A 27155-nucleotide genomic window follows, 5' to 3' on the forward strand; every position below is an offset into this window, starting at 1 on the left:
TACTCAGAAAAAAAAAGTAAGAGATGGGTTGCTTTTCTACTGTGAGGAGCTGTTTTTCTTCTGCAGTCTCTCTAAATCACGTGAGCCCAAAGGAGGGATTAGATGCATTTGAATATAGGCAGATGGTTTGCTTTCAGACATAACGTGGATGTTAACAAACAGAGCTCGGGGTTTCTTCATTAAATGATACCTGCTCGGCGTGGTCTTTAGGACCCAGGCGTCACCCTATCCGTGTCTCTTTTTGTCACAAGTCACGGCCATCCCTGTATTCCTGTCATCCTTTAATTGCTGGAGCACTGAGGAAGCAGTGGCTCGGTGGATCCAGCTCGTAAAACATTTATGTGACCTTTGTGTGCATCTTCCTGGAAGTGATGGGCCTTGGGAATTCTAGAAGTGCAGTGGCAAACATTTCCTTTTTCTTCTGAAGTGTAGATTCCAGATTCAAGCTGGACGGGAACACGCTCAGCGCCCTGCTAAGCCTCAGACTTGGTTTCCAAGAGACTCGCCCCGCCCCCAGGCCCCCTCACCACCATCCACGGGGAGACAAGCCCCCTGAGAAGTTCCCTGGCCACCCATGAACCCCTCCCGGCCCCAGCCCAGCGCCGAGCTCAGCAAGCAGCGGTCGGCTTCTCCTCGACTCCATTTTGCTCATTTTCTAGCCAAATTTTGCTTTGGGAAAGAGAGTTAAGCCTGTATCTGAGTCAAGTAGACGGGTCAGATTTTTGTAACATGAAAATTACACCTCATTCTTGGCTAGGGGTTTCTGAAAGGGACGTCTGTGAAATACCACTTTGAAACGGGTTTTCGTGTTGAAACTTCTTCACAGGGCGAGTCTCCTCTTCAGGCTTCTGTGAGATTCCCCGTCTAAGGCTTTTCCAGGCATGTCCCCACCCCCGCCTTGTGAAGGCAGGCCGTCACCAGAAGGAGCACTCTGCTCTGTGTTTTAATTTTTTATTTTAATTACTTTACAGCATCGTGTTGGTTTCTGCCGTACATCCCCACGAGTCAGCCACAGGCACCCACGCTCTTAAGCCCCCTTCCCCGTCCCAGCCCTCTAGGCTGGCACACGGTGCTGGCTTCACGTTCCCTCTGTGCGTGTGAGCGGAGTCCCTTCAGTCGTGTCCAGTTCTTTGGGACCCTATGGACTGTAGCCCACCAGGCTCCTTCACCTGCATGGTACAGCAGGTTCCCACCGGCTATCTGTTTTACATGTGGTAACGTGTATGTTTCCATCACTGGAATAAACGCATGCACTGTCAGATCATCCCACCTTCTCCTCCCTCTGTACTGCGTCTCCACTGCTGCCCTGCGGATAGGCTCATCAATACCAGCGTTCTAGATTCCGGGAGCCCGTGCATGCTACGTCACTTCAGTTCTGTCCGACTCTGCAACTCTACGGACTGTAGCCCACCAGGCTCCTCTGCCCATGGGATTCTCCAGGCAAGAATCCTGGAGTGGGTTGCCATGCCCTCCTCCAGGGGATTTCCCCACCCAGGGATGGAACCCGAGTCTCTTGTGTCTCCTGCACTGGCAGGCAGGTTCTTTACCACTGCGTCACCTGGGAAGCCTCTAGACTCCATATATACGTGCAAATGTACGATACTGGTCTTTCTCCTGCTGACTTACTTCACTTTGTTTATTGGTGTTTGAGCTCCTTCTGAGCATTTGAAAACGCGAGGAGACCCCAGGGTCCTCCATCTGATCGGCCCTTCCCCGGCTGTGGTTCAGACAGGGCGGAGTCGGGCCCCAGGGAGCTGGGATGGGGATGGGCCCACCCACCTTGTGACCTGACTAGGTCGGTGAAGCTTCTGGGCCCTCTAGCCAAGGAGTGAGTTAGGATTATTCGGTATCTTCTAGGTTCTGAATCATAGTCAAGGGAAAATTGTTAATTTTTTTTTTGGCAGGGAAAAGTCCTAATCGGTCATAAAGACATAATGGGAAAAGTCTTGCATGTCACAGCTGGAAGGCCTTCGCTTTCTATTAATAACTCGTGAGCAGTGGCCAGCATCACTGAGACAGGCCAAAGGAATGGGAAGCGTGTTGTAAGGCCCACCCTCCTGATACAGGTGCAGAGAGCTCGGGACGCTGCTGCTAAAAATCTAGCTTTTGTGAATTTAATTCCAAATTCCATTACCGTGCAGCTTTGTAGGATGTTTTCCCCTTTTAACTAAAAAATTGTTGGAAACCAGTGTGGATACGACGTTGGGAAACAGTGTTTTGACGATGCTAATGTCCTTCATAGTTAGCTCTGGGCCCTTCAGGAGGTTGAGGAGTCCTTGGTCCTCCTCCCCCGCCGAGCTGCAGGACAGAGTTTCGTGGTGACTCAGCTCGCCTTCGGGTCCTCTGGGGCCGGGGCCAAGCCACGCAGGGGCTACCCGGCCTTTCAGTGGTGGCCCCGAGATACCGGGAAGCCGGTGCATCACTGTGAAGGTGCAGCCTGAGAGCTTTGACAGAGGTGAGCCCTGGTGCTGCCCCAGGGACACAGCCCGAAAAGGTGGTCCCCACAGACAGCTGGCCACGGCCACGCACTCTGTCCTGACCCAGGGGACACATCCTGAGGCCATATGGGGGCTGTTAGGGAAAAGGGGTCAAATAAAGCTCTTATTTGCCTGAGTGTCTTAAGAGGAAAACACAGTTAATGGCTGTCATCATTGTTCAGTCGCTCCATCGTGCCGGACTCCTAACTGCAGCACGCCAGACTCCTCTGTCCACTTGTCTCCTGGAGTTTGCTCCAATTCATGTCGGTTGCGCGATGATGTCAGTCATCCCAGACCGTAATTTGTGGATTTTCAAAAATGTGAAGAGAGGACGTTCTTTTTTCCCCCTCGGTCCCTTCTCCCTCTTGGGTCTACTTTACCCAGAAGAACCACACCCTTACTTCCGCTGAGGGCACAGAACAGACCCCCTTGGGATTAAGGAAATGCCAGGCCTTAGCTCTCCTTCCATTCAAGTTACCTTCATAGTCTTTCCACGGAAATAAGAAAGAACTCCCTTCTAGATTTTATGTCCAGATAGAAACTCCAGGCTTCTGTCATTGGGTGACTGTGTTTTTGTATGTTTCCAAAGGACTTTTTTTTTTTCTCAAATCAGCCTTTTTTTACATCTGAAATAGAGAAATTATATTACCTTTAGTGTATTTCCTTGCAGGAAATAAATTGAGGCAATTTATATTTAAAAAGAATAAAACTTTTAGAGGAAAAAAAGACTCGTTTTTAATTCCTGTATGAAGGCTCAGTGACAGGGCGCTGTGCTCGGATTCGGAACGCCTGGGTTCCCATCCCGTTTCTGGCCCCCGAGTCAGCTTCTGTGAACCACAGTCCACCCGGACAGAGTTTCTTCTCTGTAAAAATGAAGTCTTTGAACTAAGGGGCCTTTTCAGTGCTGGCCAAGTAAGCATTAACTAAGCAAAGCAGAAATGGTTTACCTCAAAATAATCATCCCGCACTTGAGGGCTCGCCCGTTGACTCCTGGGGTTTGGTTTTGTTTTTGACTGTTTGTTTTGTCCTGGGGCATCGCTGATGAACAATGCTGCGTTAGTTTCAGATGAACAGGAAGGGACTCGGCCATATTACTTCACATGTATCATTCTCTCCCAAACTCCCCACCATCCAGCCTGCCACGTGTCGCTGAGCAGAGTTCCCTGTGCCTTATGGTAGGACCTCGTTGGTTATCCATCTTAAATGCAGCAGTGTGTCCATGTCCATCCCAAACTCCCTGAGCCATCCCTTCCCCCATCCTCGCCCCTGGCAACCATAACCTCATTTAGGTCTGTGAGTCTGTGTTTTGCAAGTAAGTTCATTTCTGTAATTTCTTTTTAGATCCCACATCCAGGGGGTATCAGGATATTTCTCCTTCTCTGTCTGACTTGCTTCGCTCGCAAGTAAGTTCATTTCTGTAATTTCTTTTTAGATCCCACATCCAGGGGGTATCAGGATATTTCTCCTTCTCTGTCTGACTTGCTTCGCTCAGCACGCCAATCTCTAGGTCGATCCGTGTCGCTGCAAGTGACATTGTTTCGTTCTTTTTAATTTCTGAGTAATATTCAATGGAACTGAACATTCTCCGTATGTACATACCATGTCTTCTTTATCCATTCCTCCGTCGACTGAAGTTTAGGCCTCCTCCACGTCCGGGCTGTTGTAAACAGTGCTGCAGTGAACACTGGAGTGCATGTATCCTTTTGGACCATGTTTTTCTGTGGATATATGTCCAGGACTGGGGTAGCAGGATCCTGTGGTAGCTCTATTTTTAGTTTTTTGAGGAACCTCCATACCATTCTCCGTAGTGGCTGTACCAATTTACATTCCCCCCAACAGCGTAGGAGGAATCTGAAAAAAGACTACAAATGAACTTACCAACAAAACAGAAATAGAGTTACAGATGTAGACTCTTGAGGTTTATCTTTAGTTGTCACTAGCTCTCTGACGTATTTCTGGGCATCTCTGAAGGCACAGGTTACCTGCCACCTTAAGAGGGGAGTTGAATCATGGGAAGGGAGCAGGTCCTCCTGTGTCACTGGGGAACTGGGTGGAGGGATTCTCCCAGCAGCCTTTGTGCCCAGTGAATTCCCATCATGGTCCCCAGGGACCTCTCCTTTGCCTCTGCCTTAATTTCTATTGTATTTTTGGTGAGTGATATTTAGGCCACTTGGGTTCTTTCCTCCTTTCTTTGGCTAAAAGCCTGATTGAAGCAGCCAGCCAAAAAGGACCCAAGGTCATTTTTTAGCTCTAAGAACTTTTTTTTTTCCTTCTGACTTTGAAACACAGTCTACAGAGGGGATTGGAGAAGGAAATGGCAACCCACTCCAGTGTTCTTGCCTGGAGAATCCCAGGGACAGAGGAGCCTGTTGGGCTGCCTTCTGTGGGGTCACACAGAGTCGGACACGACTGACGTGACTTAGCAGCAAGCAGTAGCAGCAGCTACAGAGGGGAAGCTGCACCCGCAGACCTTAAGGGCGTCACAGAGCTTGCATCTTTCTTCTCCACCTGGTGTCCCAAGAACTCCAGCAGGGAGTCCATTTCACTGGGCGCAGGGCAGCCAAAACCTTCCCTCACTTATGCCTTAATCGCTGTTGTCCAGACAGTGAGCCCCTGCTTCCCCAGGATTCTCTGGCTGGTGTCATTATTGTCTTTAAGGCGGTGTCTAGAAAATGAAGATTACAATCTTAATCTTGTTGCCCTATTCTGAAAATGACCATCGAATTCACAGATGCCTTCCGGCCTTTCCAACCAGGCTTAAAGAGCTTTGTCCTCATGGCTGGACCATCCGCCTGGTCGGACATGAGAGGAACGTTGCCCTAATTGTACAAGAGGAGACTTCTAAACGAGACAGGAAACAGGCAGCAGTCATAAATGGAACAATACCTGCTAGCAGAAAGCGCTGGAAAATATTTCACATTAATCCACTTTAAAAGATTTCTCATTCATCAACCTTTTCCGTCACCTGAAGTTTTTCCCTGGTACTTCGTTTAACGCCTCTTACATTTTGCCTTCCTTTACTTCGTCAGATTCAGGTTTCCCTACTATTAGTCTGTGGTGTGCCAGCTGCCCAGCTGGGCACACTTGTGTTTCATCTTCATCTCATTTAACAAAAACAGTGGCTTGTGAGAACAGCTGAGGTTGAAGGAATCAAAGTTACATGGTGAGGAACCCAGGAGCAAGGCAGGAACCCAGGCTTCTGAGCTGTAAAGCCCAAATGTGCCCTTCACAATGCCACGTGGTCCTGAGCCAGGCGATAAATGGGCTTCCCCTGTGGCTCCGCTGGTAAGGTATCCGCCTGCAATGTGGGAGACCTGGGTTCGATCCCTGGTTTGGGACGATCCCCTGGAGATGGGGAAGGCTAACCCACTCCAGTATTCTGGCCTGGAGAATTCCATGGACGAAGTCCATGGGGTCAAAAAGAGTCAGACATGACTGAGCGACTTTCACTTTGACTTTCCCTCCTTTTCCGGAGTGTCCCAGTTTATCTTTGGAAGTCAGGCCCTCAGAAAGTCGTGTTCTAGCATCAGATTGTCAGCTCTGACATCGCTGACATCGCTGGCAGCTTTACCGGCAGCTTCACTGACTGAAGCCCGGTGCGGCCGGGATGCTGTCCTTGCCTGGCTTGCATGCCATCAAGAGTCCTCCTGTGAAAACGCACACGAGATTCCTCTCGGGAGTCCAGCAGTAGGGAAGCCGTGTTGGGTTAGACCGTCTAAGGGTGCTGCTCCGGCGACAGGACCCGCTGTGGCCCTTCCCCGCCCGCCCAGAACAGCCCTTGTGGAGCTGGTTTGGGGACCGATGTTGTCCTTGGCTTCGACTTCTTCTCCTCCCTTTATTTTCCCTTAGTCTCCACTTTCTCATTGCTGTCCTCGTCCATCTTTTACTCTATTCACGTAGAAACTGCTTCAGAAGTTTTTAAGGTTGTTGCATTTTATTTTATTTTCTATTGGGTAGAAGGAATGGCAACCCGCTCCAGTATTCTTGCCTGAGAAGTCCCACGGACAGAGGAGCCTGGCGTGCTGCAGTCCACGGGGTTGCAAAGAGTCGGACGTGACTGAGCACAACACCACAGTTGATTTATAATTTTGTGTTAGTTTCAGGGGTGCAGAAAAATGCGTTCAGTTCAGTTCAGTTCAGTGGCTCAGTTGTGTCTGACTCTTTTCGACCTCGTGGACTGCAGCACGCCAGGTCTAACTATCCATCACCAATTCCCGGAGTTTGCTCAAACTCTTGTCCATTGAGTTGGTGATGCCATCCAACCATCTCATGCTCTCTCATCCCCTTCTGCTCCTGCCTTCAATCTTTCCCAGCATCAGGTCTTTACCCATTGTTTGCATCAGGTGGCCAAAATATTGGAGCTTCAGCTTCAGCATCAGTCCTTCCAATGAACATTCAGGACTGATTTCCTTTAGGATGGACTGGTTGGATCTCTTTGCAGTCTAAGGGACTCTCAAGAGTCTTCTCCAAACCACAGTTCAAAAGCATCAATTCTTCGGTGCTCAGCTTCCTTTATGGTCCAACTCTCACATCCAGACATGACTACTGGCAAAACCATAGCTTTGACTAGACAGACTTTGTCAGCAAAGCAAGGCCTCTGCTTTTCAATATGCTATCTAGGTTGGTCATGGCTTTTCTTCCAAGGAGCAAGTGTCTTTTAATTTCATGGCTGCAGTCACCATCTGCAATGATTTTGGAGCCCAAAAAAATAAAGTCTGACACCGTTTCCATTGTTTCCTCATCTTTTTGCCATGAAGTGATGGGACCAGATGCCATGATCTTAGTTTTCTGAATGTTGAGCTTTAAACCGGCTTTTTTACTCTCCTCTTTCACTTTCATCAAGAGGCTCTGTAGTTCTTCTTCACTTTCTGCCATATGATGGTGTCATCTGCATATCTGAGGTTACTGATATTTCTCCCGGTGATCTTGATTCCAGCTTGTGCTTCATCCAGCCCAGCGTTTCTCATGATGTACTCTGCATAGAAGTTAAATAAGCAGGGTGACAATATACAGCCTTGACGCGCTCCTTTCCCAACTTGGAACCAGTCTGTTGTTCCGATTCTGGTTCTAACTGTTGCTTCTTGAGCTACGTACAGATTTGTCAAGGGGCAGGTAAGGTGGTCTGATACTCCCATGATTTAGTTACGGGTCATCACAGAGTCCTTGTGCTATTCAGCAGATCCTTGTCGTTGTCTATTTTATATGTAATGGTGTGTAGGATGTCATATTTTACACGCACAGACACCTATGTTTATTTTCTAATAACTGGCCCCACGGAGCCAGCACCGCACATGGTGCCTTGTGCCCTGATCACTCTGCATGGGCTCGTCACGTTTGGTTGGTTGGTTTGTAAGTTCCTTGAGCAGAAGAATTACATCTTATTCCATTCGAGTCTCAGTGGCACCGAGCACCCATCTGTGTTGTTTGACTGACTGCTGACTGAGAAATACCCATAATCTGACAAGATGAATGACTCCTAGGCCCACTGTGCCCCCATACAGACCATCCTTCTTACTGCCAGTCTCACACATCTGGAGCTGGATTGGCCATGAAATGCACCGATATGTTAATTCCTATTTGTCTACTTTGTAACCTGCTGCGAACTTAGAGAAGAATCACCACATCTTGCTGAGTTTTCCTGTCAAAGCCACACTTAGGGAAAGGATGGACCCAGCTCACCTTTCACGAGTGGCAGAAACCCCTTCTCTTCCCATCTCTTTACGTATGAACAGGCTTTTGAAGCAGTGGGATGTGGTTGGTTCCAGAATAAAAATGGCCTTTTTACATTTTAGGGCTCATCTCAATCAGGTCTGATAAATTCTGTGTGCCCGCACCCAGAAACCTGAACAGAAAGCTCTGCCAGGACGACGGGGTGCAGACTCTTCACTGAGCCCACAAATGCCATGAACACACTATTAGCGTATAATTCATTCTTACTTTAGCAGGAAGCTTGTTGAAATGGGGGACGAGGAAAATTTAAGCAAAAGTTTTCCTTCCCTTTGACAAATTCTGAGAATACCGTTACCATTCTGTTTGAAAGAAATGGCTAGACTGTATTATGTTGATGAATAGATCTCAAGTGATATTTCACACTCACATACATTCTGCAGTCTTTTTCCTCCAAACCTCACGTATGTCTCTCACTTATTACCTCGTATGTATACAAATAAAAAGGTGGCACTGAATATCTGGCATTAGCACATCTTTCAGTAAAAGAATATCCCCTGGCAGTCCAGTGGTTAAGACTTCGCCGCCCAGTGCAGGGGCTGTGGGTTCAGTCCCGGGTCAGGGTGCCAAGATTGGGCATCCCTTGTGGCCAAAATCAAAGCATAAAACAGAAGAAATATTGTAACAAATTCAATGAAGTCTTTAAAAATGGTCCACATTTTTTAAAACATCTTTTAAAAAGATTACAAAGGAAAAAAAAGTATTGACTTCAGCATTCCTGGGAATTAATGTGTACCAGGAACCTGAATACTTTTGATAAATGCAGCAATTTCAGAAGTATCTGCCTTTGAAATGAATTTTGTTTTTGTTTTTGTTTTGGATGGAAAGCCTGCTGCAGAAGTCACAGGATCCCTCATTTCCAAACTGAGGATTTGCTGAGCCTGTTCTGATGGCTCGTGATGGTCACAGGCACCGGCTCTTGGATCCAGGGTTCTGGGTGGTCCCCTTAAGGGTTCCTGAGGTCTCGGGCCCCTGATGCGTCTCCTGCCTGGATTGAGATGTTCAAGAGGTAGATCGAGGGCTGCTCTGCTGAATCTTCTGTCTCCCTCCTCTGCTGACAGCTTGCATGTTCGTTTCCCAGCTTTCCCCCCCACGCCATCGTGTGGAGGTGGCCCACGTCCCCAGAGGTTGAGGCTGCCTGGGCAGCCACTCGACCCCTCAGTTCCTGGATGGCGGGGCCAGTGGGCACACCGATCGGTGGTGCCCATTCCCCAAGCACTGGTCAGGGAGGTCTGCTTCGGGAGAGGTCCTCGGAGGGGAATCTAGAGAATGTGGAAGAGTCTTGTGTCTGAAGGAATAGCCTGACTGCAGTAGATCGCTCTGGTGACTGTGAATGTGATGAACTGAGGGCTTCCCAGATAGCTCAGACAGTAAAGAATCTGTCTGCAATTCGGGAGACCCAGGTCCGATCCCTGGGTTGGGAAAATCTCCTGGAGAAGGAAATGGCAACCCCGTGCCAGGATTCTTGCCTGGAGAATTCCAAGGACAGAGGAGCCTGGCGGGCTGCAGTCTACAGGGTCGCAGAGAGTCGGACAGCACTGACCGACCGACACCTTTCATGTGATGAATTACTTGACAAAGAAGCACGGGGACTCACCTGGGTCCTGACTTCCATGGAGCCTTGGTCGGGACCTGCATGGAAGGGACTTGGTGGGAATGGAAGCACGAGGCAGATACCCCGCAGTCAGACCCCTCTGCCTCCTGCTTCCCTCTCCGGGAAGAGAGTTTCGATGCCAAGGAGAGAAAAAAAATCCTTTGTTGCTTTGCTGGAGAAACGTGGAAAGGGGCAGAAGAGCTGAGGCCCGGGGCTGAGGGTTGCCAGGTAAGTCCTTGTGCTCCGCACCCGCGGCCACACAGTCTAGCAAGCACGCGAGAGTGACTTCAGTTGTCCTCCGAGAGAGGAAGACCTTCTGCTCATAAATCTGCTGGGTTTTGCAGCAATTGGCAGGGGAGTTTGACTGGCTGTTACTGCTCTTGTACGGTGGTGTTGTTCGTGCCTGTTTAATCATTGCTAATGTGAAATCATTTTTTCTTGGACTTTGTAGCAGTTTATTATAGAGGCTGCAGATAACCGTCAGTGTTCTCTACAAAGACGGTAAAGGGGTCGAGTAGTTTTGTGTCTGTCTTGCCCAAAGCAGGTTCTCATTAGGAGTTGCTGAGTTGGTGCTGATTTGTTGGGGGGTGATTTTCCTTTCCCTGCATCTGAATATTCCTTTATACGTATCATCATTGTCACGAAGGGAAGTCCACCTTCAGCGATTTTTTTTTCTTTTGTCCAGAAACATTGCTGGATGTTATTAATAATGATTCTGAAGAATCTTTTTTTGATAATAAGTGGTTTATTATTGACTTAATATATATAATAATTGAAAGTCGCTCAGTCATGTCCAACTCTTTGTGACTATACAGTGACTATACTCCATGGACTATACAGTCCATAGAATTCTCCAGGCCAGAATACTAGACTGGGTAGCCTTTCCCTTCTCCAGGGGATCTTCCCGACCCAGGGATTGAATCCAGGTCTCCCGAACTGCAGGCGGATTCTTTACCAGCTGAGCCACCAGGGAAGCCCAATATAAATAATAAGTGGTTTATTATTGGCTTATATAGCAGAAAATAGGTTAAGATATGTTGCAGTCATCATAATGAACTTTTTAACTTTTTATTTTGTATTGGAGTAGAGCCGATTAACAGTGTTGTGATAGTTTTAGGTGGACAGCGGAGCAACTCAACCACACACACACGTACCCATTCTCCCCGAACTCCCCTCCCATCCAGGCTGCCGCATGACATTGGGCAGAGTTCCCTGTGCCATGCAGTAGGTCCTTGTTTGTTGGTTATCCATTTTAAATATAGCCGTGTATACGTGTTATCTTTAGAATCGTCACACTGCTTTTTAAATCTTTTATTCCGAGTTCTTTTAATAGAAGCTACTGAGAAAAAAGAATGTGTATTATTAAATGATCCTACAACATTAAGACCTGCTTAAACACACTGTCCTTCTAAGCTTCCCTGAGCCGCTGGGAGTACCCCCAAGAAAGAAGCAGGGTTGGGTTTGGGGGAGAATGGATACATGTGTATGTAGGGCTGAGTCCCTTCACAGCTCACCTGAAACCATCACAGTATTGTTAAGCAGCTCTGCCCCAACACAAACTAAAGAGTTTAAATTAAAAAAGAGAAAGAAGCAGGGTGAGATGGCCCCAGCATCCAGTACACATGGGGTTATAATAACAGATGGACCCTCCGATGCTTCTCCTTGGAGTGTGACTTTTTGAAGGCAGGGTGTGGTCACCTCCATTTTTCCCCCGAGTCTCTATTTCGAGGCCTGGTACGCACCAGATTTAATGATCAGAAATGGGAAATGGGTTTTCGTCGACTTTCAATTACTGACCCATGTCAGTTGAATATTTTCCTAAAAATGCCTTTCTTGAAGCTGCTCCACAGTGACTCTTGACGGCGATTTTCAAATAAAGGCCCCTGGGAGAGGGAACGTGGACTCACAGTTCCGTGGCCAGACGGTGAGAAGATAAAGGGGGCATCAGAGAGGCTCTGATAAGTTCACTGTGGGCTTGAGAAAGATCCACACATTTTTCTTCTTCTAATTGTTTGCCAGCCTGACTGCACTTATGAGAAAGCACAGGTTTCTAATGATTAACCTCCTGGGTTGTGGGGAGGTGTGCGGGCAACCCCGTGAGGCCTGTGCTCGTTCACACGCTCATCTATAATGTCAGCCTGAGTCGTTGCCCGCAGAGCAGCTCGGCTTCTGAGATAAGCCCTCCCTTTTATTACAGCTGATAATGCAGGATCGTGTGAGGTGGCATTGCCAGCTAGTGCGAGGTTCTGATGTGTCCTGGAAATCATAGTCCGTTCGTCCACCCGAAAGTGTTGACGACATGAGTACCCAGAGAACTGACTCGAAAGGAGGAGATAGTTTTCCTCCTTCCCACCCCCACCGCCGTATCACCTGTAAGCTTGTTTTCTAAAGAGAAGTTATCTTTGCAATTGCCAACATCTCTTATCTGGAGATAAGGAAGGAGTCATATTTGCCTTGTCCTTTCATTCAAAGAGCTGCATACAAACTAGGACACGCAAAGCCCAGGGAAGTTGCCTACTCGCCAGTTTCAAGATAACATAAAATATCACATAATCAATTATGGAAATACTGAACTGGGATGTCAGCCTGGAAAGCCTCCTCAGAGAGCCTTAAAACAAGGGATCAGTTGCCTGAGAGGGGTGTTAAAATGACAATTGGTCAAGAAATCTTTACCGAGCGCCAGCAGTGGGTCCAGACCTGCCAGCCCACGTGTGGGGTCATCTGAATGTTCAAGGGCCCTGCCTTCCGCAAGCACCTGAGGAGTGGCTCTGGCTGTTGTCAAGTTCCAGGGACTCAGGCTGCAAGCAGGCACTTACGGGAGTGAGGGTACCTCCATCAGTCCTGTGTTCCTCTGTTTATCTCACGAGCGTTTCTGCCGACGCGGCGCTGGGCCCCCCAAGAGCTGCTGTTTCTGGGCACCCCCAGCTAAAAAGCGGGGAGACAGGTAAACAAGCATGGCACTTGGTGGAATCAGAAGAAGTGATGACATGAACAGCACAAAGTACAAAGCCGGAAATGAAGTGCTGGCATGAGAGACCGACGTGCTCAATTTCACCCACTACTGCAACTCCTGACGAAGCTGTGCGTAGCTGCTCAGTCCTTTCTGACTCTCTGCAGCCCCTTGGACTAGCCCTGCAGGCTCCTCCGTCCACGGGATTTCCCAGGCAAGATTACTGGAGCGGGTTGCCATTTCCTCTTCCAGGTCCAAAGAAGCTGAGGACCCAGGAAACAGATTTCCAAAGCCAGTCTGTCCCCCTCCTGCCTCTGGATGTGAGCAGGGGTGGATGTGAAGACAGGCCCACGCCTTCTAGTACGAGCTGTGCTCAGAGGCCTGCGAGGTGGGTTCTCATCAGCTGCTGTCGCCCAGCCTGTACTCACAGCGCCCAAGGTTTCCTGTGAAGCAGGATCTGAGCTTCTGCTCTCCTGAGCCCACGCACCAGAGTTGGTGAGCGTTCTCCCTGAAGAGGAGTCACTGCCACGGGGAGGGCCTGCTTCTGCCTCATTCACCGTTACACCCTGGACGCGACCCTTACTCTCAACAAGCAGCCGACTCTTCACATGTTTACTCAAGGAGTGGAGGTCTCTTGGTCAGAGCCGACTCACCAGCTCAGATCATTTCTGATGGAGATGTTTCTGGGTCTGTTTTCCTAATCACAGAGTAGCCTCAATCTCTGCAGTTGCCTTTTTCCCTCTAAGTAGGGTCAATACGCTCTTCCAGACGGGAGCCTCGTGTTTGGCACTGTTTCTGCATTAATGTATTGTCTCACAGTGAGAGACATGAGGATATCTCTCACTCCATCCTCATGACAAGAGCTACTCGTGTATTTTTAGGTGAGAAGATAAGGCTTACAGAACTAAGTGGCTTGGCCAAGCTCTTGGAGCTGGAAAGTACACAGTTGTGCCCGGAATCCTTAGTCTAAGTTCAGTGCTGGCTTGACCACATTCACTGTTTCCTAGACTCACGGAAATAGTCCTAAGCTTATATCATTGGATAAGACCCTAATGCTGGGAAACTTCGAAGGCAGGAGGAGAAGAGGGCGACAGAGGAGGACGAGATGATTGGATGGCATCACCAACTCAATGGACATGAGTTTGTGCAAACTCCAGGAGTTAGTGAAGGACAGGGAGGCCTGGCGTGCTGCAGTCCATGCGATTGCAGAGTCGGAAAAGACTTAGAGACTGAACAACAAGCTCGTATAACTGCTAGTGTATGAGTGAAAACTTCCTAAGAATCCCCAGCCATCCAAATCTCATTGAATACTCACTTAAAAATGAGTGTTAAGAGTGAGTTAAATTAATTTGAAAAAAAAAAAATGGTTTAGAAAATTCTAGCACCTTTTTAAAAAAAATTGAGTATGGTTGATTTACAAAGTTGTGTTAGTTACAGGTGTATAGCAAACTGATGCGATTATATATACATTGATATATTTTTTCAGATTATTTTCCATTATAGGTTGTTAAAGATATTGAATATTATTCTCTGTGCTGTACGGTAAATCCTTGTTGCTTATTTATTCTACATGTGGTGATTTAGTTGCTAAGTCGTGTCCGACTCTTGCGACTCCATGGACAGAGGAGCCAGGCAAGAATACTGGAGTGGCTTGTCATTTTCTTCTCCAGGGGGTCTTCCCAACCCCAGAATCGAACCTGGGTCTCCTGCATTGCAGGCAGATTCTTTACCAGCTGAGCTACGAGGGAAGCCCATTCTCTATGTAGTCGTGTGTAATATTAATCCCAAACTCCTCATTTATTCCTCCACCCCTCCCTTCTTAGCCGTTACAGGACATCTAAATGTTAGGTGTTATCTGTGTAAAAGCATGATGTATCAACCTTCAGGCCCACCAATTTCTTTGGCTGGTTACAGTTGCAAAATGAAGAGAAGCTGTTACAAATAGTCCTGGAAATGGATCCATATGCCCTCCACGTCTGAGTGTGGATGTGTGACTTGTACCTGCATAGGTGTGTGAAGAATGCGGTCCCCTGGGAGGGGGGTGGCATCGTGTGCCTACACGACTCACTGTGACTCAGCCCTCTGCATTTTACTCCACACTGCTGACGTGGGAGGGAGGTGCTGTTCTCGGCCCACGTTTCAGATGCCGAAACTGAAGTGGAGGTAGTTTGTGGGAGGATTGGCCAAATCTTAAAGCAAGTGCAGCTGAGCGTCAAGAGGGGCTTGGTGGTCGTTCCAGTCAAGGTCTAGTGTGACGTGGACTAGCTGAGACTGAGGACAACGGCCCTGGGCCTCTAAATTCGAAAGTCACTTGAACTGTTGTGCTGATTGCTTTTCATATAAATCCTCGCGGTTTGGCAGCTTGCAGATGTGTGTGTGTGCTCGGTCACTCACTTGAGGCCGACTCTCTGCGACCCCAGGGACCGGGGCCCACCAGGCTCCTCTGTCCATGGAATTCTCCAGGCAAGAATCCTGGAGTGGGTTGCCATTCCTTTCTCCAGGGGATCTTCCCCGCCCAGGGATCCAACCTGCACTGTAGGCAGATTCTTTACCCCGGAGCCACCTGGCGAGTCCTGACTTGCTAATATCCACATACTGTTTCAGCTTGGGCTCAGTGCATTAACCTCTAGATGCTATACAAGTGAAAGTGAAAGTGACGTGGCTCAGTCGTGTCCGACTCTTTGCGACCCCGTGGACTGCAGCCCACCAGGCTCCTCCACCCGTGGGATTCTCCAGGCGAGAGTACTGGAGTGGGTGCCGTTTATACAAGCCTGGGCGATGTGAATCGTCCTCCTCCTCCTCCTCTTTCATGTCTTATTCTTATCTTGGCTGTGCTGGGCCTTCACTGTGATGTGCAGGCTTTCTCCCCGAGGCACATGGATCTTAGTATCTGGATCAGGGATGGAACCCAACTTGCCTGCATTGGAAGGCGGAGTCTTAACCACTGGACTGCCAGGGAAGTCCTATCCAGGGTCATTCAAGTGGGGTCCACTGAGGACTGTCTGAGGCGCCTGTCCCTCCCACGAGCAAACGCTAATAGATCTGCTGATGACAAGTAGACCCATCTGATGGAGTACCTTTTCCTAGCAGCTCATTGATTGCAGATACTTTGCTTAAGTATTTCTCTGTGGCCTGAAACGTATTTGTCCAAATGCAAAGAAGGACTTTCAGGAGGGAGGGTGTGAATTCATCTGGTGACCGTTGGTGGTTTTCCTGGCTTATATGGTAGGTTCTCTTGTGTGGGAAAAAAAATGCAAAATAAAAAATAGTAGTGAGTTACAGAGTCATTTTTTTCCATTTCTTTTACAGGTAGATGACCAAATGAAGCTGCTTCAGAACTGCTGGAGTGAGCTCTTAATTCTCGACCACATTTACCGACAAGTGGTTCACGGAAAGGAGGGCTCCATCTTCCTGGTTACTGGGCAACAAGTGAGTGTAGACGCCAGAAGGAAAAAAGAAGTGTCTTTTTATTAAGCATGTGCAGGATGGCAGGAATTCAACTAGGTCAGAAGCTCTTTTGCGCTTTGAAAGGGATATATATTGGCTGCATATAATTTAGAGACGCTGACTTGGGGCGCCCTGTTCCCGCTCGGATGGTTACAGTGAAACTTGGCCCAGACCGCCACCCCTGCCGGCCTGCTGGGGTTGCAAGTGGTGCTCTGAAGGGTCAAAACAATTGCTGAGTCGGGATTAATGGTTGGTACCTTGGGTTTCTTCCCCAAGCTTCTGCATGAATCTATCACACTTGTTTGTTAGCTATTAAAAAAAAAAAAACTTGGAAATGATGAAATCTTGGTATTTTGGAATCATGTTGGTGGGAGAGACTGATTCAAATACTGTATGTCAATCATCTGTATCTTTGGCCTAAAGGCAGCCAAGTGAGAAGGAAAGGCAGTGTTCATTTTCAAGAGTCAATCACTGTTTTTTTCTCCCCCCTTCCACCTTTATTTTTTTCTTTTTTTAATTGGAGTATAACTGCTTTACACTCCTCTGTTAGTTTCTTCTGTACAGGGAACTGAGTCAGCTGTGTGTACATATCCATCCCCTCCCTCGTAGGCGCCCCCCCACCTCTCCGTTCCCCTCCCCTCCCGGTCATCTCGGAGCACCGAGCTGAGCTCCCTGCACTCTGCAGCAGCTTCCCACTCGAGATCTGTTTTGCACAGGCTGGGGTGTGTATGTCAGTCCCACTTGCTCAGTTCGTCCCACTCCCCCCCAGCCAGTCATTATCGAAAAGGAAGATGGAAACAGGAAATTGCCGTGAGGTCCTACTCCTTTACGAATGGGTATTTGTTTGGTCCACGGGTATTTATTGAGCATCGTGCAGGGCCCCTCGCTCACTGTCCTGTGGCTTCGGCATATATTAGTGACCAAAACAGAAAAGTAGTCAAACGATAAAGGGGCTTAATGCTTCAGCAGGAGAAGCTGACGGTAATCAATAATCCTAATAAATGTGAGAAGTCAAAGTGCTATTGAATTAAAAAAAAAAGGGGCGGGGGGATGCCGTGTAGAGGGGAATCAGCGTCCTCCCCTGCTGGCGTGTTGCTGTGTGACCCACGGCTTGCAGTGTTAACGGGACGGGTTGGCTGAGCCTTATTCAGAAGGTGAGATTTGAGCGAAGCCTTGAGGGAAGAAAGACACCTGGCCTTCTGGATACCTGGGAGGAGAGAAAGTCTGCCTAGTGAACCTGATTCCAGCTTTACCGCGTTCTGGAATGTCCCTCCTGGTTCTTGGCCTCCGTTTTCTGTTTTCTGTGGGTTGTTAAAATGATGGGAGGGATGCAGAGACCCGATTAGTCCGGGGGGCTGCTGCAGGCCTCAGGACCCAGGCACAGTGATCTTTTACTTCCAACCATAAATGTTTATGTGCTGTGAAAGCCCGGCAGTGCATATTTGAAAGTGAAAGGCTGTTTCCACATCATTTGCTGAATTATAGATAAATCACATGTTCCCAATCAAGTTAAAGGCAAGCACTGTCTCAGAGTTTTTGCAGATCGGATCAGCCATCATCACTGCCTGGCCCCTGCTTCCTGCACAGCTCCTGAGAAAAAGGCTTTCTAGGATCAAGCCTCAGCGGGTTTGACTTCCTGATCTTTTGAATTTCCGTTGAGCATTTCCAGCCTGTGACCCGGGTTTGTGGAAGGAGTGGACCCATTTTCAGAGCCTCGTCACAGCCTGCCTCCCAACCCCCTCCCTCCCGGGCCCCACGGGGAGCTACATTAGAAGAACAAGACTCAGCCCACAAATTAATTTGATTTCGTCCTTCCGAGTTCCAGAAATCAAATGGGTTTGTGCCGTTCTTTCTCAGAGCACTTCCATTCCTGCTCTTAGAAATGCTCCTCATTTCACGTTTCATTTTGCACTAAGTGCTGACCCTGGTAAAGGCAATTACCATGTAAAAAGTAGAGAAAGTGCCCTCTTCCTCCGATTTTCCAAACCAAGAATGATCAAGGAGTGGATGGCGTTTCTCATGTTCAGTATCAATTATTGCTACTTCGTGTTTTCCATCACAACGGAATTTCTTACTTAACCCTGAAGTTAGCTATTTTAATTCTGTCTTTTCTTCTGGCTTCTCTAAGGGTACGTTAAATAGCCTTTTTAAGCCAAAAGGAAAAAAATGATTGTCAGTAACATTAAGCATCGCCAAATCAATTCTACATATCAGTATTTAGCATCTTATCACTATAAGAATTCATTTCTTATCAGGATTTTTAAACCACATGCACACAAAACGTATGGCTGAAAGTGCATATATAAAGTAGCAACAGAGGATTTTGAAGTGGTTCCACTTTTAAGTGTTTGCACATTCTCGCTAATGAACAGCCGCTGTAACATTTTCCTATGGGAAGGGCCTGCTGGCACCTTTTTCATTATCTTCTGTTATTATGTATCGTATTAAAAAGACAGGCATCTTCCAGCATCCAAGTCATCAAAAATTGCAGCTATCAGAACGGAAAGCAATTTAGCTAAACCTGTTGCTCCCTTCATGATGAGCGGAATTTATCCAAAGGGGACATCCACTTACAGTATTTCTTCAATATCTCCCTTGAATTTAATGGGCACAAAGATTCCAGGTAAGGCAGTAATAAATTAATTTTACTAAGTACATAAAAGACAAGGCCAGCTGCTCCTGCGGTGAGTGCAAACTCCACATTCGACAATGAAAATATAATTATGTTTGTAATAAAATGTAAAGAAGTTGCAGATCTGGGCGCTGTTTCAGGAATAAATCACTGCTCCTCCTTCAGAGCCGTGTGATTTGATAAATTATCCTTGAAGGAGAGGTTATCAGAGCCCCCACTTCATGAGCATGTTTGAGCTCTCACATTAGCCTGCATATAAATATATAGCGATAAAGTTGTCGGTATGCCAATTGATTTCCCGAAGTCCACCTCGCTAGTTTAGAGTCCCGTGAAACCATTTCAGTTCCTTTCTCTTAGAGTGTGTTTATGTTTCCAAGTATGAAATTCTGACAGTTGAACTTATTTCATACCTATTTGATCTACATACACCTCACAAGTTTTAACTTACCCATCTTTTTAAAAAATGAATTTAGAGTCCTTTCAGTTACAGTGTACTTCATTTGCAACTATGAAGTTTTAGTTTTGTAACTTTCAGTTCAGTTCAGTAGCTCAGTCATGTCTGACTCTTGGCAACCCCATGAACTGCAGCACGCCAGGCCTCCCTGTCCATCACCAACTCCAAGTCCACCCAGACCCATGTCCATTGAGTCGGTGATACCATCCAACCATCTCATCCTCTGTCATCCCCTTCTCCTCATGCCCTCAATCTTTCCCAGCGTCAGGGTCTTTTCAAATGAGTCAGCTCATCGCATCAGGTGGTCAAAGTACTGGAGTTTCAGCTTCAAAATCAGTCTTACCAATGAACAGTCCTACCAATGATCTCCTTTGTAACTTACTGCCTACCTATTAGAACCACACACATTGCAGAATTGAATTAACCCCATCTTAATAATAAAAAAGAATCACATGCTCAGTCTCTCAGTCATGCCTGAGTCTTTACAACCCTGTGGACTGTAGCCCACCAGCCTCCTCTGTCCATGGATTTCCCAGACAAGAATACTAGAGTGGGTCACCATTCCCTTCTCCAGTAGCAATGTACTTGTGGCTTACTTTGGTACACTCTCCAGGTGTAGGGCTGGCTGGTGATTTTTTTTTTTAACGTGTTATGTGCATTCTAAGCTGTAGTGACGATGCTTTCAGCTGGTGATTCCAAGTTTAACTTGGCAATGTTGTCCCAGCTGTTCTCATTTCTTAATGACGATGGGAGTGGGTGGCCCCTTACTGTTATCCAGCTGAATACCTCGCTGAGAGGAGGGCACGAAAGGACGGGGCCTTTCCGAGGCTTCTACAGGCCCCACCCACCCTCCTGCTCTGCCCCGGGTTTCCCCCACCTCTGACCCTGGCTGCCATTCCCTCTTCTACCCCACTTTGTCCCTGTAGGATTTACATTCTTCTTATTAGGAGTAGTTAGACCCTGTGCAGTCCCCAAGGGATTTGGAGCTGAGCTACCCCTGTTTAGTAAGAAGAACGTCCTTGGAGTAGGAAGTTCTCTTGGCGGGACCTGGTCCAGTGAAGGTTGGGGCATCCCTGGGCGTGCCCAGCGGGTGACCCTGCAGTGGTCATGGCATCCTTCTGCTGGGCCTCTCTGCCTCCAGCTCAGGCTTCAGGCTGCCTGTGTGCTGGCCCTTCCTTTTACACGGTCCGAGACAGAAGCACAGGAGCACTTAGCTGCTGATGTGTGAGTTTAGGGGGAGAGGCGGGCACCTGGCCCAGGCGAGGAGGACGGTGTGGTGGGATGCGGGGCCTCCCGAGGACACGCATGAACTGGGGCTTTTTCATGCGCAGTTGACTCTCTGTAAACTGATTGACACCTTTGTGGGGGTCGTCTTTCCACTGACTCATAATTTTTCTCACTCTCGAAAAAAGGTTTCTGTGCACCCAGTATTCTCTAGTTAGAGCTGAAAATTCAACTCATCATATTTACACACACACACACAAAATCCATTCTGCCTTGTTTTTAATTGCAAATTCTCCTCGAGGGACTCGTTCTCCTGCTTAGGAGGCAGCCCTGTGCCTTCTCCTAGAGAAGCAAGTGCAGTCAATTATGGTAATGAAATGTCAATAAATATAAAAATTTAATACAATCTGCTCCGGGTGAGTGGCAGATGAGGACTTGCCTCCCAGACAAATTTGCTGCTGCTGCAAATATTAAATGCACCTAAAAGAATATCTGGCTGCCTGAGCGCCCGCCAGTGAAGAAGAGGATGGGGCGGCAGGTACCAGCCGGGCTCTCCCGTTATGCTGTAATTGCAGCAGCACAGCCGGTTCTGCCATTGACGGCCACCCCAACATCTTAACTTACTATTGTAGGTCAAACTTCAGGTGTCCCTGTGAATAATCTGAGATGGATGATGCATCTGCTGCTCCGTTTTTTTTTTTCTTTTAACGGAGAAGAAAATAAGCCTTTTTTTGTTTTCCAAATCAAGAAATTATTCTTCTCATAAATAAGATCGTTGTGTCTTTAGAGAGTGATGTATTAATAATCGTGTGAGGGTAGCTAGTTGTTGTAGCTTTTTAGAAAGCAGCAAACTAAGGAACTGCAGAAGGAAATGGCAACCCCCTCCAGTATTCAGTATTCTTGCCTGGAGAATTCCATGGACTGAGGAGCCTGGTGGGTCCATGGGGTCGCAGGGTCAGACACAACTGCGTCACCATCACTCACTCAAATCAAAGAATAATCTAAATGTGATACCTTCATCACCTGTAAGCATAGAGTCTTGAATGATGATTACTTTAAAATGAAATCTCTTAATAATTTTATTAAATAACATTTAAAAAATAAATAAACAATAAATACATCTCTGCCTTCACTTGCCTCATTAATTAACTTTGTATACACTTGGAATGTAGGCTGCCCAGGTGGTGCAGTGGTAAAGAATTACTTGCCAATGCAGGAGATACAGGAGGCGTAGGTTCGATTCCTAGGTCAGGAAGATCCCCTGGAGGAGGAAATGGCAACCCACTCCAGTAGTCTTGCCTGGAGAATCCCATGGACAGAGGAGCCTGGCGGGCTGCAGTCCATGGGGTCTTACAGCATTGAACACCGCTTAGCGACTGAGCATACATTTAGAATGCCTCTCTGGATTCACTTTTTATGGACAGTGTATTTTCCTTTAAACTTATTCATAAGTTAACAGTTTTCATCTTAGGTGGTAATGGCATGTCACAATAGGAAAAAAGTCACATCCAACTCTTTGAGATCCCATGGACTGTGGCCCACCAGGCTCTTCCATCCATGGGATTCTCCAGGCAAGAATACTGGAGTGGGTTGCCATTTCCTCCTCTGGGGGATCTTCCCGACCCAGGAATTGAACCTGTGTCTCCCAAGTCTCCTGCATTGGCAGGCAGATTCTTTACCACTGAACCGCCTGGGAAGCCCCATGTATTGTATATACGTGTGTTTATATATATGTATAATTTATATATATGTATAAAGTCTAAATAAACAGTAAATACGACAGACTTGCCAGTTCTGCAGGTGCAGTTTTCCTACTAACACGCCGCGTTCTGTGTTGCAGGTAGACTATTCCGTCATAGCCTCACAGGCGGGGGCCACACTCAACAACCTCATGAGCCATGCACAGGAATTGGTGGCAAAGCTTCGTTCTCTGCAGTTTGATCAACGAGAGTTCGTGTGTCTGAAGTTCTTGGTGCTCTTTAGTTTAGGTAAGGAATCCTTTCCTCATCCAAGTGACTAAATGATCCCGATCTTTGAGTGCCTTGAAGTCCATCCATGTTTTTGTTTTTCCAGAAGAGAAGAACCTTCTTTTCTAATCATGACACCTTCCAGCTTGATCGTGTTTTCCTGTGTGGTCCTGGCTGAGTTGTAGCTCTGTAGTGGGTGGACTGGGGCGTGGAGGAGTCATGACTGAAGGCCGTAACAAGGGGGTGACCCTGATAGAAAGCTGCGGCAGAGGGCCCGGAAGGGCACGTGGGCCACATTTGGGCCACCTTAGCTGCTCTTGGTCGTCTCTCTGTACCTTTTGCTTCAGCTTGCAAGCTACTGCTGTTTTTGTTCTTATGAAATATGGAGAGTAATTAAAAACTTGATTCTTAAATCTCTATCAGGATTAACTAGAGTATGTTTATAAGCAAATACACACTAGGCAAGCATAAAAGATGATGGTTGTCAAGGGGAAAGGATGCTTCTTTAGGAAAGCTTTGGAGAAGAAAGATAACTAAGCAAGACAGATTAGCTAAATCAAGGTTCCCAGTGAGTCAGCTGAGAAAAATCACCACTGCTTGGAATAAAAAAGGATTAAGGAGATGGATTTTTATTGACTTCAAAGGCACAGATTTTTCTGCCTGTCCCATACTTGATTTCTGTATTTTGTTGGCTTAATAAAGCCAACTTAAATAAACTTTTTGCCAAGTGCATTTATTACTTATTGGCAGACAGCTGAGGGAGGCAACTTCCCTTGAATGAAAAAAATGCAGAAATCAGATTTACCAACATATGTTTTTTCTTTAGTCTTCAGTTATAAGATAGTTGTGAATTCATATCCTAAGAAATAAAACAATAAAACACACTGCAAAGTAAAACAGATGTGTCTACGCTCCAGATTTGGTACTTTCGTTTTAAAATTCTTCTTGACAGCACAGCACAACTGTTGCTAATAAAGGCATAGTTTGAAGTAATAGAACCAGAGTTAATTTTTCACATGTAGTCAACATTGAAAAGAAAAGGAACATTTTCATATTTTGGAAAATGTGATAAATATAGCAAAAAGAAATGTTACTGAAAATTTGAAAAGACAACAGAATTTCATAGATGTAGTGTTCAAAGGTTTACCATGCCAGCCCTGGGACCTGTGTGGTTTCTGTATTAACCACAAGAAACAGGAGAGTTCTATTCAACCAAGTCTATGTCCCAAGAGCATTTTTTTTTTTTTAACGGAGAGGAACATATAGCATAGGCCTGCTTGCTGTCATCTCACTATTTATTCTGCTTTATGGCAAGATCTTAGTCTTTTCAACTCATGCATTTGATCAGTAATTAAATGAAAAATGTGGTAATATGTGTGTAAGAAATCTTACAGCATCTCAGTGATAAAATATTTAAAGAGAGTCATCTCACTTCAATGGTATTTTAAATTAGTTGAAGAACTGCGTGACATTTGAAGATGCGGAGATTAACCATCAGCCATGTTTCATTTTCATCACTTTTATCTTTCGTTCATCATTTTTCAAAATTATATTCTCTGCCAAATCCTATGGATGGGTGGTCAGGGGCGTGGGCCCGGGGTGGCGGGGGAGGGGCAGTTCTGAAGTGCTCGAAACGCTCGAACTTGACAGGTTATCCTCCTGAACCGTTGGCCATGCGTTTACCAGAACTGCACTCTAGTGAGTATGTTAACCGTTTCAGGATCCTGAGCATCAGGGAATACCCAGTTGAATGTCCCTTAAAACTATTCTTGTTTGTGGCTTAAGGAAGAAAGGAAAGCATGGCTTTCTGGTAGATGTAAACCAAGTCTGGCCAAGGGTTCATTTTTAAAGAATCACGAATAGTTTCGGGCCATAAAGTCCAAGTAGTTTCCAATCTCTGAATGGAAAACGTTAGTCCCCCTTAGAAACAATAAATAATCAATCTTTGGAAGGGATGTGGTAATTCACCATTGGGCACCCACGCCAGCCCCCAAAGCCTGTTGTACCCAAGATGGATGTGAAATCGCATCAGGGCCTCCCGCAAAAGCTGACCCTGTGCCCCTGAGTCTGAAACCTGCGGTGTTCCTATCCCAGGTTTATTCCTGTATTGCTGTGGTCAATATCCCTTGAGATATTCCTATCTCAAGGCTCCAGCCGTGAGCCTCTGGGATCCTGGAGATGGCTGGGGCTCCATGTGGACTCATATGAGGTCAGGGGCGGTGTGGACTGAAAGATGAGGTGGGCTTTCCAGGTGGATGTGGTGAGAGTAGGTGTGAGCCCTCGCAGGTCCAGCCTCCTAAGACACAGGATGCCACGCTGTGCAAAACACGGGAGGCAGGAGGGCAGATGGACTGGGGACCATCAGGGCACTGGCAGGGGATGTGGCTGGAGAGGCAGGCGAGAGGCACTGCCTGAGCTGAGCACTTCCTGTCCTACCACGGGGATGCAGTGGCCACCAAAACTGGGGACCACAGTCTTCATTCTGCAGAAAGTCTGGATTCTTTTTAAAGGGTTGGACGGGTGTCACTGAAGGAGATTTGCCTTCCCTGTAGCGACGTGGAAAGTGGACTAGAAACTGTCTTCAGTGGATTTAACGAGCCTTGAAGACAGGAGTGAGATGGGTATGGATATGTCACAGGGCACAGACCTCGGGATGTGACTGATGCAGAGGAGACGCTGGGACGCATCTCGGTTTTCTGGGCTCCTCACCCAGAAGAGGAGATTCGACAGGAGCATCCCCTGACTGATTTCAACCAGTGTGTTGGCCGTTCAGTCATGTCCAACTATTTGTGACCCCATGGGGCCCACCAGGCTCCTCTGTCCGTGGGATTCTCCAGGCAGGAATACTGGAGTGAGTTACCATGCCCTCCTCCAGGGGATCTTCCTGACCCAGGGATCAAAGCTGGGTCTCCTGCATTGCAGGAGGATTCTTTGCCGTCTGAACCACCAGGGAAGCAGCTAGGCTTCTCCTAACAGTTGTCCTACACTGAAGCTGAGTCCTGATTTCATGAAAAGCTAATGACGGAACTAAAGTAAAAGCTGCAGCTGACCAAAATTCTTCCAATCTGCTACCTGAATTTTTCCCCTTCAAATTGTGTCCATAAGCAGACATCAGTTGATTACGCTGGTTTAGAAAAAGAAAAAGTGAAAAAATGCCCTGTCTTCCAGGATATTTCTCTGTGTGTGATAGAGTAGGCTCCAGAGTCCCAGTCTTCGCTGGTTATTTTATTTTCTTAAAATCCTATTACTTATTTATTTTTTCTTTTTCTCACCTAACTATGCTCAGTTGTGTCCAAGTTTTTGCAACCCCATGGACTGTAGTCCCCCAGGCTCCTGTGTCCATGGGATTCTCCAGGCAAAAATACTGGGGTAGGTTTCCATTTCCTCCTCCAGGGCATCTTCCTGACCCAGGGATCAAAGCCACATCTCCTGTGTCTCCTGCATTTTCAGGCAGATTCTTTACCACTCAGCCGCCTGGGAACCCTTCTCACCTTACTATGAGATAACATAATTTGCATCCGTGGAGAGAATTCTTAATTGTCCAGTGCAAACTGATGCCCCAAGAGAGGCCAAAATAAAATGTTTGTTTATTGGCTTGTACTCCCACCTTTTAAAGAGGAATCGAGGTTGCTGATGCCGTTTGCTGTCAGCCACCAGGACAGAGGTGACTCTCACAGAGGAGGAGGTAGGCGTGTGGAGTCATGATCCCAATACCATCTTTACCGCGTGCCTTCCAAGACCAGGAGACCGGTCCCGTCCACTGCATCACCTGAAAACACGTGCAGAGCTGCGAAGGTCCAAGCTGAGCTGAGAAGGTCACCTGGCCTGTAACTGCTGCTTCCTGGATAAGGTCGTTGCATGGTCCAGGCCAGCAGGGGCGTGAATGTGGTCTGAGAGCTCAGGGCAGTATCCCAGCTAAGAGGTCACCCTGGCCGGGATCTTCTCTGCCTCGGGGCTCCGTGCCTGGACTTGGTGGACTCCTGTTCGATCCCAGGTGGCAGGAGAAAATAGACACATATTGCATCCCATCTCGTCTGGTGTGTGCCCTTGACTGTTGTGAGTCATTCTCTTGTCTGGTCAGTATTTCTGACAGCACTTTTTCATACTCAGCTGAGTGGAAGAGATGGTTTCTTCTCTTTGAGACGATTTCCCTGACCTAAAAAGTTGATTGGGGTTAGAAGTTGTCCTTTATTTTTCTCTATATCACAGGTTTCATTGCTTGGTACACAGCAGGGACTTAGGAAATGTCACTGATAAAGTAGATGCATCAATAGAGTTCAGTTCAGTTCAGTCACTCAGTCATGTCCGACTCTTTGCAACCCCATGAATCGCAGCACGCCAGGCCTCCCTGTCCATCACCAACTCCCGGAGTTCACTCAAACTCACGTCCATCGAGTCAGTGATGCCATCCAGCCATCTCATCCTCTGTCATCCCCTTCTCCTCCTGCCCCCAATCCCTTCCAGCATCAGAGTCTTTTCCAATGAGTCAGCTCTTCCCATGAGGTGGCCAAAGTACCGGAGTTTCAGCTTTAGCATCAGTCCTTCCAAAGAAATCCCAGGGCTGATCTCCTTCAGAATGGACTGGTTGGATCTCCTTGCAGTCCAAGGGACTCTCAAGAATCTTCTCCAACACCACAGTTCAAAAGCATCAATTCTTCAGTGCTCAGCCTTCTTCACAGTCCA

General features: G+C 47.2%; 1 protein-coding gene across 6 annotated transcripts in view; it reads left to right on the forward strand.

Moving 5' to 3' along the window:
- Positions 1-27155, forward strand: part of NR5A2 (nuclear receptor subfamily 5 group A member 2) — a 127916-nt gene that overhangs the window by 60439 nt on the left and 40322 nt on the right. For 5 of the 6 annotated variants that reach the window (XM_027565806.1, XM_027565802.1, XM_027565799.1 and 2 more), the window contains 2 exons: positions 16058-16177; positions 22346-22493. In XM_027565806.1, the coding sequence (XP_027421607.1) occupies positions 16058-16177; positions 22346-22493 (268 nt within the window). Of the gene's footprint in view, positions 1-16057; positions 16178-22345; positions 22494-22578; positions 24037-27155 lie in introns of those variants that run through there. The other variant, XM_027565803.1, reaches the window with a different exon arrangement.

This window comes from Bos indicus x Bos taurus, chromosome 16, assembly GCF_003369695.1.
Source record: "Bos indicus x Bos taurus breed Angus x Brahman F1 hybrid chromosome 16, Bos_hybrid_MaternalHap_v2.0, whole genome shotgun sequence".
NCBI classification, from domain to species: Eukaryota; Metazoa; Chordata; class Mammalia; order Artiodactyla; family Bovidae; genus Bos; species Bos indicus x Bos taurus.